Source organism: Hemiscyllium ocellatum, chromosome 15 (genome assembly GCF_020745735.1).
Source record: "Hemiscyllium ocellatum isolate sHemOce1 chromosome 15, sHemOce1.pat.X.cur, whole genome shotgun sequence".
In the NCBI taxonomy this organism is placed as follows: Eukaryota; Metazoa; Chordata; class Chondrichthyes; order Orectolobiformes; family Hemiscylliidae; genus Hemiscyllium; species Hemiscyllium ocellatum.
The window spans coordinates 47,737,864-47,750,834 of NC_083415.1; the positions used below are offsets into that span (position 1 = coordinate 47,737,864).

At 42.0% G+C, this 12,971-nt stretch overlaps 1 protein-coding gene across 1 annotated transcript in view; it reads left to right on the forward strand.

Annotated features, from left to right (window-relative positions):
• Positions 1 to 12,971, forward strand: part of LOC132822974 (proto-oncogene tyrosine-protein kinase Src-like) — a 167,081-nt gene that overhangs the window by 106,205 nt on the left and 47,905 nt on the right. Inside the window, exon 4 of the mRNA XM_060836447.1 lies at positions 10,402 to 10,500. Within this exon, the coding sequence (XP_060692430.1) occupies positions 10,402 to 10,500 (99 nt within the window). The remainder of the gene's footprint in view (positions 1 to 10,401; positions 10,501 to 12,971) is intronic.

A 12,971-nucleotide genomic window follows, 5' to 3' on the forward strand; every position in this document is an offset into this window, starting at 1 on the left:
TGTGACACAACATTTTGTTGAGAAAATGTTATAACGTCTTGCTGTTAATAACTGTCCTTAGTGAATGGCAAGTCTATTATTTTTGTTACATTTGAAATTTCTAGATTGGAATTGTTAGAAAAAGAAGTGTTCTTAATCTTGTGTGTTGCTTTAATGAATGATAAATTGTAACTACTGCTTTTCCTTAAAGTCATGACTTGTATTGCATGGGTATAATCTAATGCCCTTTTCTTTTTTCACATGCAACATTGATTAAATTTAGGAGATTGGATGGCAGGTCTGTATTGGTATCTATATTTATCCTTTTTTAGTAATGTTGTCCCTTTATGAATTTATGCAACAGCTGAGTGCGACCACTGTAGAAAGCCTTTCTCTTGGTTGGCAAAGATATTTCCAATTATACATGGTGGACCAGAAGGTAGAGTTTTCAAATGTTAAAGATCAGCAGATCGCTTGCATATATTGTGTCAGCTCCTGTGATGATCACTACTCTACCCACCCTTTCAGAAGTCAGGCAACACCAGATTATAATCCAACAGGTTTGTTTGAAATCACAATCTTTCAGAGCATCACCCCTTCACCTGATGAAGGGGCAATGTTCCAAAAGCTTGTGATTTCAAATAAACCTAATGGACAATAACCTGGTGTCATCTGACCTCTCCCACTGTCCATCCCAGTCCAACACTGGTGCCTCTACATCATGGCATTCCTTCAGAGAGTAGGCAAAACTTTCAAACTTCAACATAGTGTGTAAACCAGGAGGACAATGGATTGGCCTGCCTTCGAACTCCTCACTGATCATAACCAGATCCAAAAGACGCTGCTCAGTGACAAGTCATGGTACACCCCACCAAAGTTTCCTTTTGAGCTGTTATGTTTTCATTGTAGTGAACCATATTTGTTGATGTCCTGGAATGGCAAAAATGTTCCAGCAACTCAACAAGTAAAGAAAAACTGAGAACAGGGCAGGAATCTACTGATTCTGTAGACATGTGGAGCTTTTAGGGCTCAGAGACTTCTGTTTGAAAAGTTATGCTGTTGAATGAACCAGATTATACCTTTGAACTCATAGATTCTCGAGATGCGCACATAATGCCTTGCCACTCTGACGGCTGTTATCAGTTATTTGTCGAGCAAGCTTCCTGGACAAAAATGAGGACTAACATTTTGCACAAAAACAATTTGAATGCAGTGTTTACATATCGTGAGTCAAGTATGGAAACAAACATAAATGAGCACCAGTTTGGTTTTTGTTGATGTAGTGTGCCCAACTATCCTGTGCCTCCTAATATGCACTATCTCTCCATGCGTGATACAACTCAGGCAGGGTACAGATGATTGGTCTTGAGCCAGCCTTCAGTGAAACTTTCTGCTGTACTTGATGTCAGTGAAGCCAGCCTATGGCTGTGATTTAGAATTATTGCAGACAAATAAGCCTCTTGTGTAGATCCACTTTAATCTGTTTCTGTGCTCACAGCATGTGGCTGCTTGCCTGCCTGAAATAGCTGAGATTCAGCTTTTGGAGACAATCCTGAAGACTGTGTCGAACATTCACAAATGGTCTTGCGTTTCTTATAAATGGTGTCAGAAGGTCTTTTGACTCTTTGCATGGGAACAATCAGATAACTAAGAACATCTTGGTAGGATTGTGCTGGGAAGAAGTACAGTTCTGATACATGTTCTTCTCATCTCACCAGAATAAAATTTCCAGACATATAATTAATTGTTGATAAGATTTGGAGGTGGAAGAGAGGGAGATTTTGATACTGATTCGGAGGCCCATGAAATTCTTGGGAGTAGAATCTTCACTCTGTTGTGATGTTTCTTCAGAGCAGTTCATCCAAGGTTGCCGTAATCCATGCAAGGGATTGTTGAAATTTAAATGTAAATTGTATGCAGTATAATCAGGTCTGTGTGATTTTTTTTGAGCTAATTTAAAACCCTCCAAGATTGAACCAGTTATTATTGGCATAATAGGTTTTAAAAAAAGCGAAATATTGTGAAAACTGTAGCTGTGATCATTTTTGGCAACCTTGCTTGTTTCTCAGGCTTCAAAAACACATTAAAAATTGGTTTCAAAGACACCAATGAAACATTTTAAGATCTTTTGAATTACAACAATTGCTTAGTAACTATCTGCCATGCACTAGTATAACTAACAAATGGCCTTATGTATTTGTTAACAGTAATCTTCAATCATTTACAATCAGTCAGTCACATTAGTGAATTAATACTGTGATCTAAAATGCTTATTCTTTATTTTAATACTGCTAATATTCAGCAGCATTAGCAAACTGCACCTATCTACCTCTCATGAAAACATTACATAATGTTTTGAAAAAAATCATTTTCTTAAAAGCAATTGTATTTTAAAATGATGCCTGATTGTACAGAATCATGGCAAATTTTGATTTCACAATATGCATATGAGATTCAGCAATAGCCCCGAGAGAAAAAGCAATCTCCTCAAAACAGCCAAACCTTTGAATTGTTTAATGCGGCTGAAGCAAAATCTCTTGCTGTGCTTTTTACATAACTTAAAGATTGACTGAAGGTCATGCAGTTCAAAAATTATGAAGTTATAGAGTCGTAGAGTCATAAAGATATACAGCATGGAAAGAGACCCTTCGGTCCAACCCGTCCATGCCTACATGATATCCCAACCCAATCTAGTCCCAACTGCCAGCACCCGGCCCATATTCCTCCAAACCCTTCCTATTCATATACCCATCAAAATGCATTTTAAATGTTGCAATTGTGCCAGCCTCCACCACTTCCTCTGGCAGCTCATTCCATACACGTACCACCCTCTGCGTGAAAATGCTGCCCCTTAGATCCCGTTTATATCTTTTCCCTCTCACCCTAAACCTATGGCCTCTATTTATGGACTCCCGACCCCAGGGAAAATACTTTGTCTATTTATCCTATTCATGCCCCTCATAATTTTATAAACCTCTATAAGGTCACCTCTCAGCTTCCTATGCTCCAGGGAAAACAGCCCCAGCCTCTTCAGCCTCTCCCTATAGCTCAAATCCTCCAACCCTGGCAACATCCTTGTAAATCTTTTTTGAACCCTTTCAAGTTTCTGATAGGAAGGAGACCAGAATTGCATGCAATATTCCAACAGTGGCCTAACCAATGTCCTGTACAGCCATAACATCTGTACATCTGAACTCCTGTACTCAATACCCAGACCAATATCCTATCTACCTGCGATTCTACTTTCAAGGAGCTGTGAACGTGCACACCAAGGTCTCTTTGTTCAGCAACACTCTCTTGGACCTTACCATTAAGTGTATAAGTCTTGCTAAGATTTGCTTTCCAAAAATGCAGCACCTCTCATTTATCTGAATTAAACTCCATCTGCTACTTCTCAGCCCATTGGCCCATCTGGTCACGATCTTGTTGTAATCTGAGGTAACCCTTTTCGCTGTCCACTGCACCTCCAATTTTGGTGTCATCTGCAAACTTACGAACTGTACCTCTTATGCTCGCATCCAAATCATTTATGTAAAAGACAAAAAGTAGTGGACCCAGCACCGATCCTTGTGGCACTGCACTGGTCACAGGCCTCCAGTCTGAAAAACGACCCTCCACCACCACCCTCCATCTTCTACCTTTGAGCCAGTTCTGTATCCAAATGGCTAGTTCCGTGAGATCTAACCTTGCTAATAAGTCTCCCCTGGAGAACCTTGTTGAAGTTATCTTCCTCTGGCCCACTCCACTTAAAAGATCACGCGTCTTACATTTTTAAAAAATTCAATATGTGTAGCACCCCTCATCTTTCACTGTATTATTACTTAACCGGTAAATGGTAGCTTTGTTTTACTTTTTGCAAGTTTTCCCCTTCCTTTCCTGAACATGAAAACTTTGGATAGATATTGCTCGTCTATCCTCATCCTAACATCATGAAGAAAGGTGGGTTATATGCTGAGGGTGATTTCTGAGCCAGTCAATAATTTGCTGCTTCCATAGACCCTGTCCAGTTAAGGTGGCCTCCCGTACGAGAACTTCCAAGGAGAGATTGATGGCTCCACTGGTAAAAAAAATGGAGCTGTCAGCGTCAGTGGGAGAAAGGAAATGTGCTTTAAGGTGGAGACTCCCTCAGCGGGACTTTTATTTTATAATCAAGTAAGCAATCCCTCCATTGGACAGTCAGTAGATTCGGCTGTGACCCTTTAGCTATGCTGTATGTGGGGGCAGGGATCTTCTAACTGGGTGGAGTGCTGCCATCCTAGTCTGCCACCAGGCGACAGCCTGAGTCCCTCCTTGATCCTGCGGTCTCAACGGAGATCCTCGCTGATGAGTAGCCATTTCTCGAACCCAGTTCCCCAACTTGACACTGCCATCCCTGAAAATCGCCCTGAGGCAAAACCATGGTAGGGAACTGGCACACGGATGACAGCAGGAAATTGTGGACCTTTCCCCCCTCTCCTCCCACCCCACCTCAGGTCCCCCAGCAAATAAAAAAAATCAGCGTGTTGGCCCTTTGCCATTGTGCAGTTTACAGGTAGTGACCACAGGCCTGTTCCTAATATAAAGTAGCAGCTATTAATCACAGTCGAATCCTGATCCTGTCCCTGTCTTGTGACCCAAACTCCCAGCATGGAGTGTTGGGAAGTGACCTTAAGACCATAAAATATAACAGCAGAATTAGGCCAATCAACCCATTGAGTCTGCTCTACAATTCGATCATGGCAGATATGTTTTTCAACCCCATTCCTCTGCCTTCTCCTAGTAACCCTTGATCCTCCGACTAATCAAGCACTTATCAATCTCTGTCTTCAAGACACTCAATGGCTTGACCTCCAAAACTGTCTGTGACACTGAGTTCCACACATTGACTACCCTCTAGCTGAAGAAATTCTTATTCATCTTCATTCTAAATGGTCATCACAGTGAAACATTGGCTCAGTGGTTAGCACTGTTGCCTCAGTGCCAGGGACCCAGATTTGATTCCAGCCATGTGTGACCATCTGCCTGGAGCTTGTGCATTCTCTCCGTGCCTGCGTGGGTTTCTGCTGGATGCTCTGGTTTCCTTCCAAACTCCTAATATATGCACATTAGGTGAATTGGCCATTCAATAACTCACTCAGTTATTTCCTCTTACCAACACCTCCAGGGAGGGGAGAATTCCACTCAGAGTCTCCATGTAAACCTGTACAGCAGAACCTTATAATGCCCCAACTGATATGGATTATGGTGAGAAATCTAGGAGAATTGTATGACTGGGGGAGGGAGGCTTATCTCAACAAAGGAACAACTAGTTACATTTTCCAACAAGGTTCCAAACCTTGAGCAGCAAGGTAGCTACTAATGGGATTTTTACTCATTTTCATTCTCATCCACATTGAATCTTGCCTTATCAGTGTGCAATTTACTAATGTAATACAAGACAGAAACTAGATGCTGAGAATCCCTGGCAACTCCAGATCACCGCTTCCTCTCTGCATCTCCGTCTCGGACCTGCTAGCAGGGTGAGGCAAACAATACAGGCACATATAAGTAGAATCTGATTTGGTAATGAGGGTGAAGGAAGCAGAAGGTAATACTGATCGAATTAGACAAGGAAGGAGAGGAGGAAAACTGGGAGGCAATGGCCAAGTGGTATTTCTGGCTAGACTATTAATCCAGAAACTCAGCTAATGTTCCGGGTTCAAATCTTGCCACGACAGATGCTGGAATTCGAACTCAGTGAGTGTCTAATGTGTCTAATGATGACTGTGAATCAATTGTTAATTGTTGAAAAAACTGATCTGGTTCACTAATGTCATGCAGGGAAGAAAACTGCCATCCTTACCTGGTCTGGCCTACATATGACTCTAGACCCACAGCAATGCGGTTGGCACTTAACAGCCATCTGGGTAATTAGGAGTGGGCAATACATGCTGGCCTGGCCAGAGCTGCCCACGTCTCATGAGTGAGTAAAAAAAAATTGGGTGAAGCGCAAGAATTGGTGTGGGCTGAATGGCCTTGTTTGTGGTGTATTTCTTTGAATTCCTTCACAGGTTGTGGGTATTGGTGGCTGGACAGCATTCACTGGATTATCCCTGATTGCCATTGAGTGGTGGTGGTGAGCTGCTTCTTTTTAACTGGGGCAGATCAAGGGGTTCAAGTGTACCTATGTACTATGCATTCAATGTCTTCACTTTCCTATTGCACTGACAATAGGATTAATTGTTGAATGGTGAAAGTGAGAGAATGCTGGAACCTTTGGCTGAGAACGACTTGCTGTGGTAAGGTGTCAAGTATCTTTCTGTGTGGGTGGAATTTTCTGCTCCCTGATGTGGCATGGTGAGAAAGGTAGTAAAAGATGGGGAGAATGGAAAAAATAAGCCACTCAAGAAAACTTTGTCCAATTTTCCCATCAAGCCTTAAATAGCGACTTTAGAATCTTGCCGTTTCGTGGTGACTAGTTTACTTCTGTGTATTGTCGAGAGTGTGTTGCTGGAAAAGCACAGCAGGTCAGGCAGCATCCGAGGAGCAGGAGAATCGGCGTTTCAGGCCAGAGCCCTTCAGATGCTGCCTGACCCGCTGTGCTTTTCCAGCACCACACTCTCGATTCTGATCTCCAGCATCTTCAGACCTCACTTTCTCCTACTTCTGTGTATTATTAAAGCCCTAACTCAGCTTATTTAAATGTCAGTTCCAATCCTCCTCTCCATCCCCAAATAAACCAGGCAGCACAAGTTCCTGACATTTAATTCGGAGCAGGTGCCTGCTGAATGTGTGTCTCAGCCGACATTTCACTGGTTCTTCAGGACTGTGTCCCTGCATGCTCTGTGGCCTCCTTATTGCACCTTTTCTTGTACCAACTCTAATTTCATTTCAGTCTTTCAGTACTGTACTTTGGCGCTCAGACACACCAATAATATGTGTGCTTCTATAGGACACATTGAGTGCAGCAACATCTTATATCCCTGACTGCTGGGAGATTACCTCTGCCTACTTCACATTGTTTCTTAATGTACACTCACTGATGTCAGCATTGACTTATGGGCTACCAGCCTGTGTGTGACTCATGTTGCAGGCAGCTTGTCATGGTGGGAAGCGCTGAACAGTCAGATATGTCACTATGTGACACTGTGCTATGTCAATGTCAGACCTGCAGCATATGCCAGCAGTTTATGTGGCAAACACACTGCATGTACTTCAAACAACTGACCATGCATTTTTTTGGATATTGCTGATTAGACCAGCATTTATTGACAGTCCTTAACTACTATTGAGAGGTGGTGGTAAGTTGATTTTTAAAAATCTGTTGCACACCAGGGTGTATACGTACATCCCTGATATGGTGAAAGTCAAAGGTGAACTGTTCTTAGTGAGCTGAAGGGGTCTACAGTGAGTGAGGAGGTACCTCCACAGTCAGTCAAGGGGATTGTTCTATTCCAATCCAAGGGGTTAACCATGATCATTCAGGCACTTTGTCCTTCCACAATATCAGGATCCACGTCCTCTCAATGCATGGGTGGCGACACAGTCAGTTCTGCAGGTCAAATGCAATCAGTTCAGGGATTACAGGACGTCAGTCTGGAGGGTGGACAAAGACAAAGAGAGGAGTTGAATATAATGGATGTAGATGGAAGGGTACGAGTGATCGAGGGGCACACTCTCTGTGTGATTAACAAGTGCGGAGGGATGGAAGAGTTCCTGATTTGAGAGGATGAGATAGGTCGGAGCCTTTGAGTGGACACAAAATGTGTAAAAATGTAAGTTGTAGTTCACGAGCCTTGGTGTAAGGTGTGTGCACTGTCAGAATTGGAATGAATGGTGGTTTTGTCAGTGGAGGTTGCAGAGTTTGATAGCATGGCTTCTTCTGGCGATTCATAGCAGAAAGGACCATTATCCTCTCCAGCACATTTGTCCATGGAACAACTTGTCTTTCTTTTGGGCTTTGTTCTCTATGATAATAGTCAAGTCCTATTGTGTGAAGACAGTTCCTGGCTTGCAGCAACCAAAGTGATATGCAGCTTGACTTTAAAAATGGTGCAGTGTTGTGAATGCTGGAAAGTCTCAGGCTCAGTGAGTGCTACCTCTTCCCTAGCTGAACGATTTCTCTCGAAAACCAAGAGGCAGGCTGCATAATTAACAAGATGAAGAGTAGAAGGTTACGTGAGAAATGTTGCCCCAAGCCATGACAGACAGTTCTGAAGCTTGAGACCGACTGATCTCATTTGATAGAACACCTTAAATAAAAATAGGCAATTTCCATGCACGATTTCAGTTTTCGAATTGTGGTTGTACCCTTACAATTTCAACTAATCCTTTGGCTGGTGAGAATATGTAGCTACTTTTAACTCTCCTACTGTCAAAATTCAAGGAATAGTTCTAATATTATGAAGAATAAAGCTTCACAAATGATAGCTGGAGGTTATTTCCTCCTTTAGATTCCCTACAGTGTGGAAACAGGCCCTTCATCCCAACAGGTCCACACCAATCCTCTGATGAGTAACCCACCCAGACCCATTTCCCTCTGACTAATACACCTAACACTATGGGCAATTTAGAATGGTCAATTCACGTGACCTATATTGGACTGTGGGAGGAAACCAGAGCATCCTGAGGAAATCCATGCAAACATGGAGAGAACGTGCAAACTCCACACAGACAGACAGTCACCCAAGGCTAGAGTCGAACCTGGGACCCTGGTGCTGTGAGGCAGCAGTGCTAACCACTGAGCTATATGTTATAGTGCAGATATAAGCAACTGAGAGTACCCAGCTGCTTTTATTCCAGAATGCTGCTATAGGACCTTATCTCTCTTTATGGGACAGGGCAAGAAATCACAGAATAGTAACAGCACAGATAAATTATGCGTTCCCATATTCTGCAACTGAGTTCACTTATAGCTACATTCAATTGCATTGCATCTTTAGATTACAAAGGAAAAGTGTTAAAGCAGCTGTAAATGACATTTATTCACTGGCATTCAGAAGAAATCCAATATCTACAGCTACATCTGACAAGCTGATTGTTGAATGTGGGAAATGTCCTGCAAAGTGTAGCACACTGATTTGATAGTTTCTGAGGAGGGAGATTAAACCTTAAGCAGTTGTGCAGACTGACCCAAGGCCAGGAAAGACCAGAATTCTAAGTATATTTAGGGCCAACTGTAAAACTAATTTTTTTTTTGAACATACATAAATGTCTACATTGAGCAGTTAACTCTTAATGCAAAGACAAGTTATGCAAAAGTGTATTCATGTGGTTTTGCTGAGATATGTACAAAGGCTTTTCACCAAATTATTAATGGAAACCTATCTGTTCTTTCTTCTGAGTATCAAAATGAAATAAATGATGACTTAGGGGCCAGAATCGTCCTAACAGAGTGATTTTCCACCCTGACTTTGTTTTGTTGCTAAATGCACATATCCAAGACACTAATTTAGTTGAAACATGTTACCCTGTCACTTTTGTGGAACATTATTATTTAAATGGGTGCAAAGCCCCTTTTGGCTTTACTTTCTTCCCAAAGGAAGAATAAAATACTGAAGAGAGTGACTTCTTCAACCCATGAAATTCAATTTTCTGGCCCTCACCGAGTTTGGTTTCTGATCGCTAACAAACATGTAGGGTATTTATTTTCATATTTGAAATAGCTTTGACACAAAGTTGTTGTGGTTCATATAATATTTTGTCCAATTTTATTTTCAAGAAGGCGGTGCTTTTCAAGAGTTTGAGGAGTTAGAAGAATGATTGTAATGCAGTTAAGAGTACAAGTACCTCTGGGCAATTCTCTGAGTACATTTTATATTTTTTTTCAGTTCATGCCTGTGTTACAGAAGAATAAAGTGTTACTTGCTCTGAATCAAATTACTCTAGAAATTCCAAAGTAACTCCATGTTGTCAAAACACTGGCAACATCAGCTTTGGCTGAGTTAGCTAATATTTTCTTGTTGCAAAATATGGCCAGTGCCGTTTATGTCTACAGTGTGAAATCAATAAATAATATTGATGTTTATGAAAGCTGCTCAAATTTAATCAAAGCACAATTAATCCAGTCAGAGTCAAGTGAACTACATATTGTACTCAGTGCAAAGATATGGAAATAGATTCAGCAAATTATATATTTTTGTATGATAATGCTCATATTTTTCCTGAATTGATTCTCCTCTATTTGGAAGGAGGGAAAAGAAATGTTTTCTTTATGTAAACTTAAAAGAAGAAAGGAGAAAAACACTCTCACTGTCCCCAGATTCCAACTAAATATCTTCCAAGCCTTTTCTGAATTTCAACACTTTCTTTATAATGGCCGACTAAAAACCTGCAGTACTGATGTGAATGAATTTGTCATTCAGACTGGATCGTCAGCTGTTTTCATGTGAACATTCAGTTAAAAGTTGAACAGAAATGGTTCATCGCAACATAATGCTTTTTTGTCTCTTTTATATCTTGCAGGGAAGGAGATTGGTGGTTAGCTCGTTCCCTCGCTACAGGAAATACTGGATATATCCCCAGCAATTACGTTGCACCTTCTGACTCCATTCAGGCTGAAGAGTAAATAATTTGCTTTAGAAATGATAAACTGTGGTTTTGATAATCCGTAATAATGTTCTTCTGAAGAGAAGAATGCTTGTGAAACCTTGTGTTAATATTTTATGGTTAGATCCTGCTTTGTTTCCATTGTGATTATAAAATATGATAATGCAGTCAGCAGTCCCCCCCACACCTCCTCCTTCTCCAGCTGCTGGCTAGACATTTGGCAGAGACCAGACTCTTCTGCTTATCTGAATTCTGAACTAGCTATATGATGCCTGTCTCCCTCCATCAATTCTGCCAGGACTGCAGTGGCAATTCTCCAGCATGAAATCCGCACTCTCCATCATGATGTCCTTTTAAAAGATAGTCATCTCGGACGGATGGAACTATTTCCACACATTTATTTCACTCTAAACAGTATTGTTTTGCTTTGTGAATGTAAGCAGACAATGCTGACTGAGTTTTAACAAAATAGTTACATACAGGGGAATGTCAAGTTTTGTTTAATCTCAATCCCAACTCTTTTAAAGCACTAGTCAGGCTGAGACACGGGTGATGACCACTGATCAGATACTGCATCCAAATTGTCTTTATCTGCAAGTGAGTAGGTTATTTAACTGGAAGGGGCGGGGAAGAGAGGCTTTCATGGCTGATTTCAATCACCTCCCCCTTTGCTCATCGATCTACATTCCAATTCCAAAATACTGGCATTCCTTAGCTGGCTTTCAGATTTTCTGATTCTTTTATCTGAGTGACAGATTTGCAGGTCCAGAAACAAACCTGTGTGTGATTCTGCTGGTACAAAAAAGGATTGGATTTAGAAACAGCATAATCAGAGGTTCCAGCTCAACTGGAGTCTCTGAGAATCTAAATCAAATGACACCAATATGAATCGGCATGTATATGTTACCAGATTTACCACATAACATTAACGTTGATTGCATTATTTTGATAGTGTGAAGGTCAACCGTTGAATAGCATTAATCTGATTAAGCCCTTTGGCAACATTGAAAATGTATAGAGATGGCTTTTCTTGATATGAAATATAGCTTGTTAAAAGGTTAGCTCTGTTTATAACGGCTTTATCAAATGTGGAGCCAAGCTATATTAAATCCACTACCCAGGATGAATTTGCTGATGTTAGCTCTTGGGGAGTACCAATGTCTGTGTGGAGGAATCAAACAAGGTTCACCCTCCAGGCCATTATTTCATGACCTTTGCTGGATTTATGAACTTCAGCTGAGGTTGGAATTAGGTGTGATGCTTTGCCACTGTCATCTGCGCTATGCTGGGCTAAGAGCTGGATATTGCCTGTGAACAGGCAAGGCAACTGAACGCGGTGTTGCCTGGTGTTAACCCCGTGGTTTGGCCTTGCAACCTAGCCGTGAATGTGCTGCCAGTCGGCTATCCTGCTCAGTAGGAGGCTCAGATTCACGCCAACTGAAGTTCACCTGCATTCCGCAGATCCAGCTGTACCTCTCAAATGGGAGGTGGATTCTGGTTGCATCCATTGTTGGAAATAGCTCAAAAAGTACTTCTCAAAAGGAAGAAAGAGGTGCAGAACACATGTTAATCACTGTATGTTTAAGAGAGGATGCCAACAACACGGTCCACAAGGTCCAGATGGTAGGTTAGGCACCAAGTCATTGATGTTGGCTCATGTCACAACCTGGCTATTGAGCATGCTGTTGCCACATGTACAGGGGCCTGTGCTGTCGACTATCCCAAGATGGTGGTTGGCATGATCCACACTGGAAGTCGTCAAAAGTGGATTGCATCTGTCATATTACCTCTGGGTTCTCATTGAATGAAGCCAGCAGTGTTAAGGAGCTGAATTTTCCAGCCAGGCTATTTAAACCAAGGCCAGAGGCCTGGGACAGGCAAGTATATTAGAGCCAAATAACCAGAGCTCACTGTGCTCAGGGTGAGGACAGGGCCCCAGGCCAGGAGCAGCACCAGGGCTTGACATTTCTATCCATTCACCTGAACCCAGAATATCTAGTCCTCTTTCAAGTTTAGAGTGGTACTGGAAAAGTATAGCAGGTCAGGCAGCATTCGAGGAGCAGGAAAATCGACGTTCCGGGCAAAAGTCCTTCATCAGGAATGAGGAATGATGAAGGGCTTTTGCCCGAAACGTCGATTTTCCTGCTCCCCTGATGCTGCCTGACCTGCCGTGCTTTTCCAGCACCACTCTAATCTTGACTCTGATCTCCAGCATCTGCAGTCCTACTTTCGCCTATCTAGTCCTCTTTGTCCATTTGTCATGTTTAAAATTGTGGAGCTGATGGTTTCCATTGACCTGTTGTTTCATTGTTGCGAAGCCTCTACGGCTCAACAAGAGTTCAATAACTTAAGGGCCTGATTTCAGCCTTCCATGTTTTTTATCCACCTCACACCCAGTCCTTTTCTGACATGGGTTTCTTTTAGCACAGCCATACATTCCCATATGCTCCTGGGTCCATTATCACACTATGTAGGTTCCCTTCAGT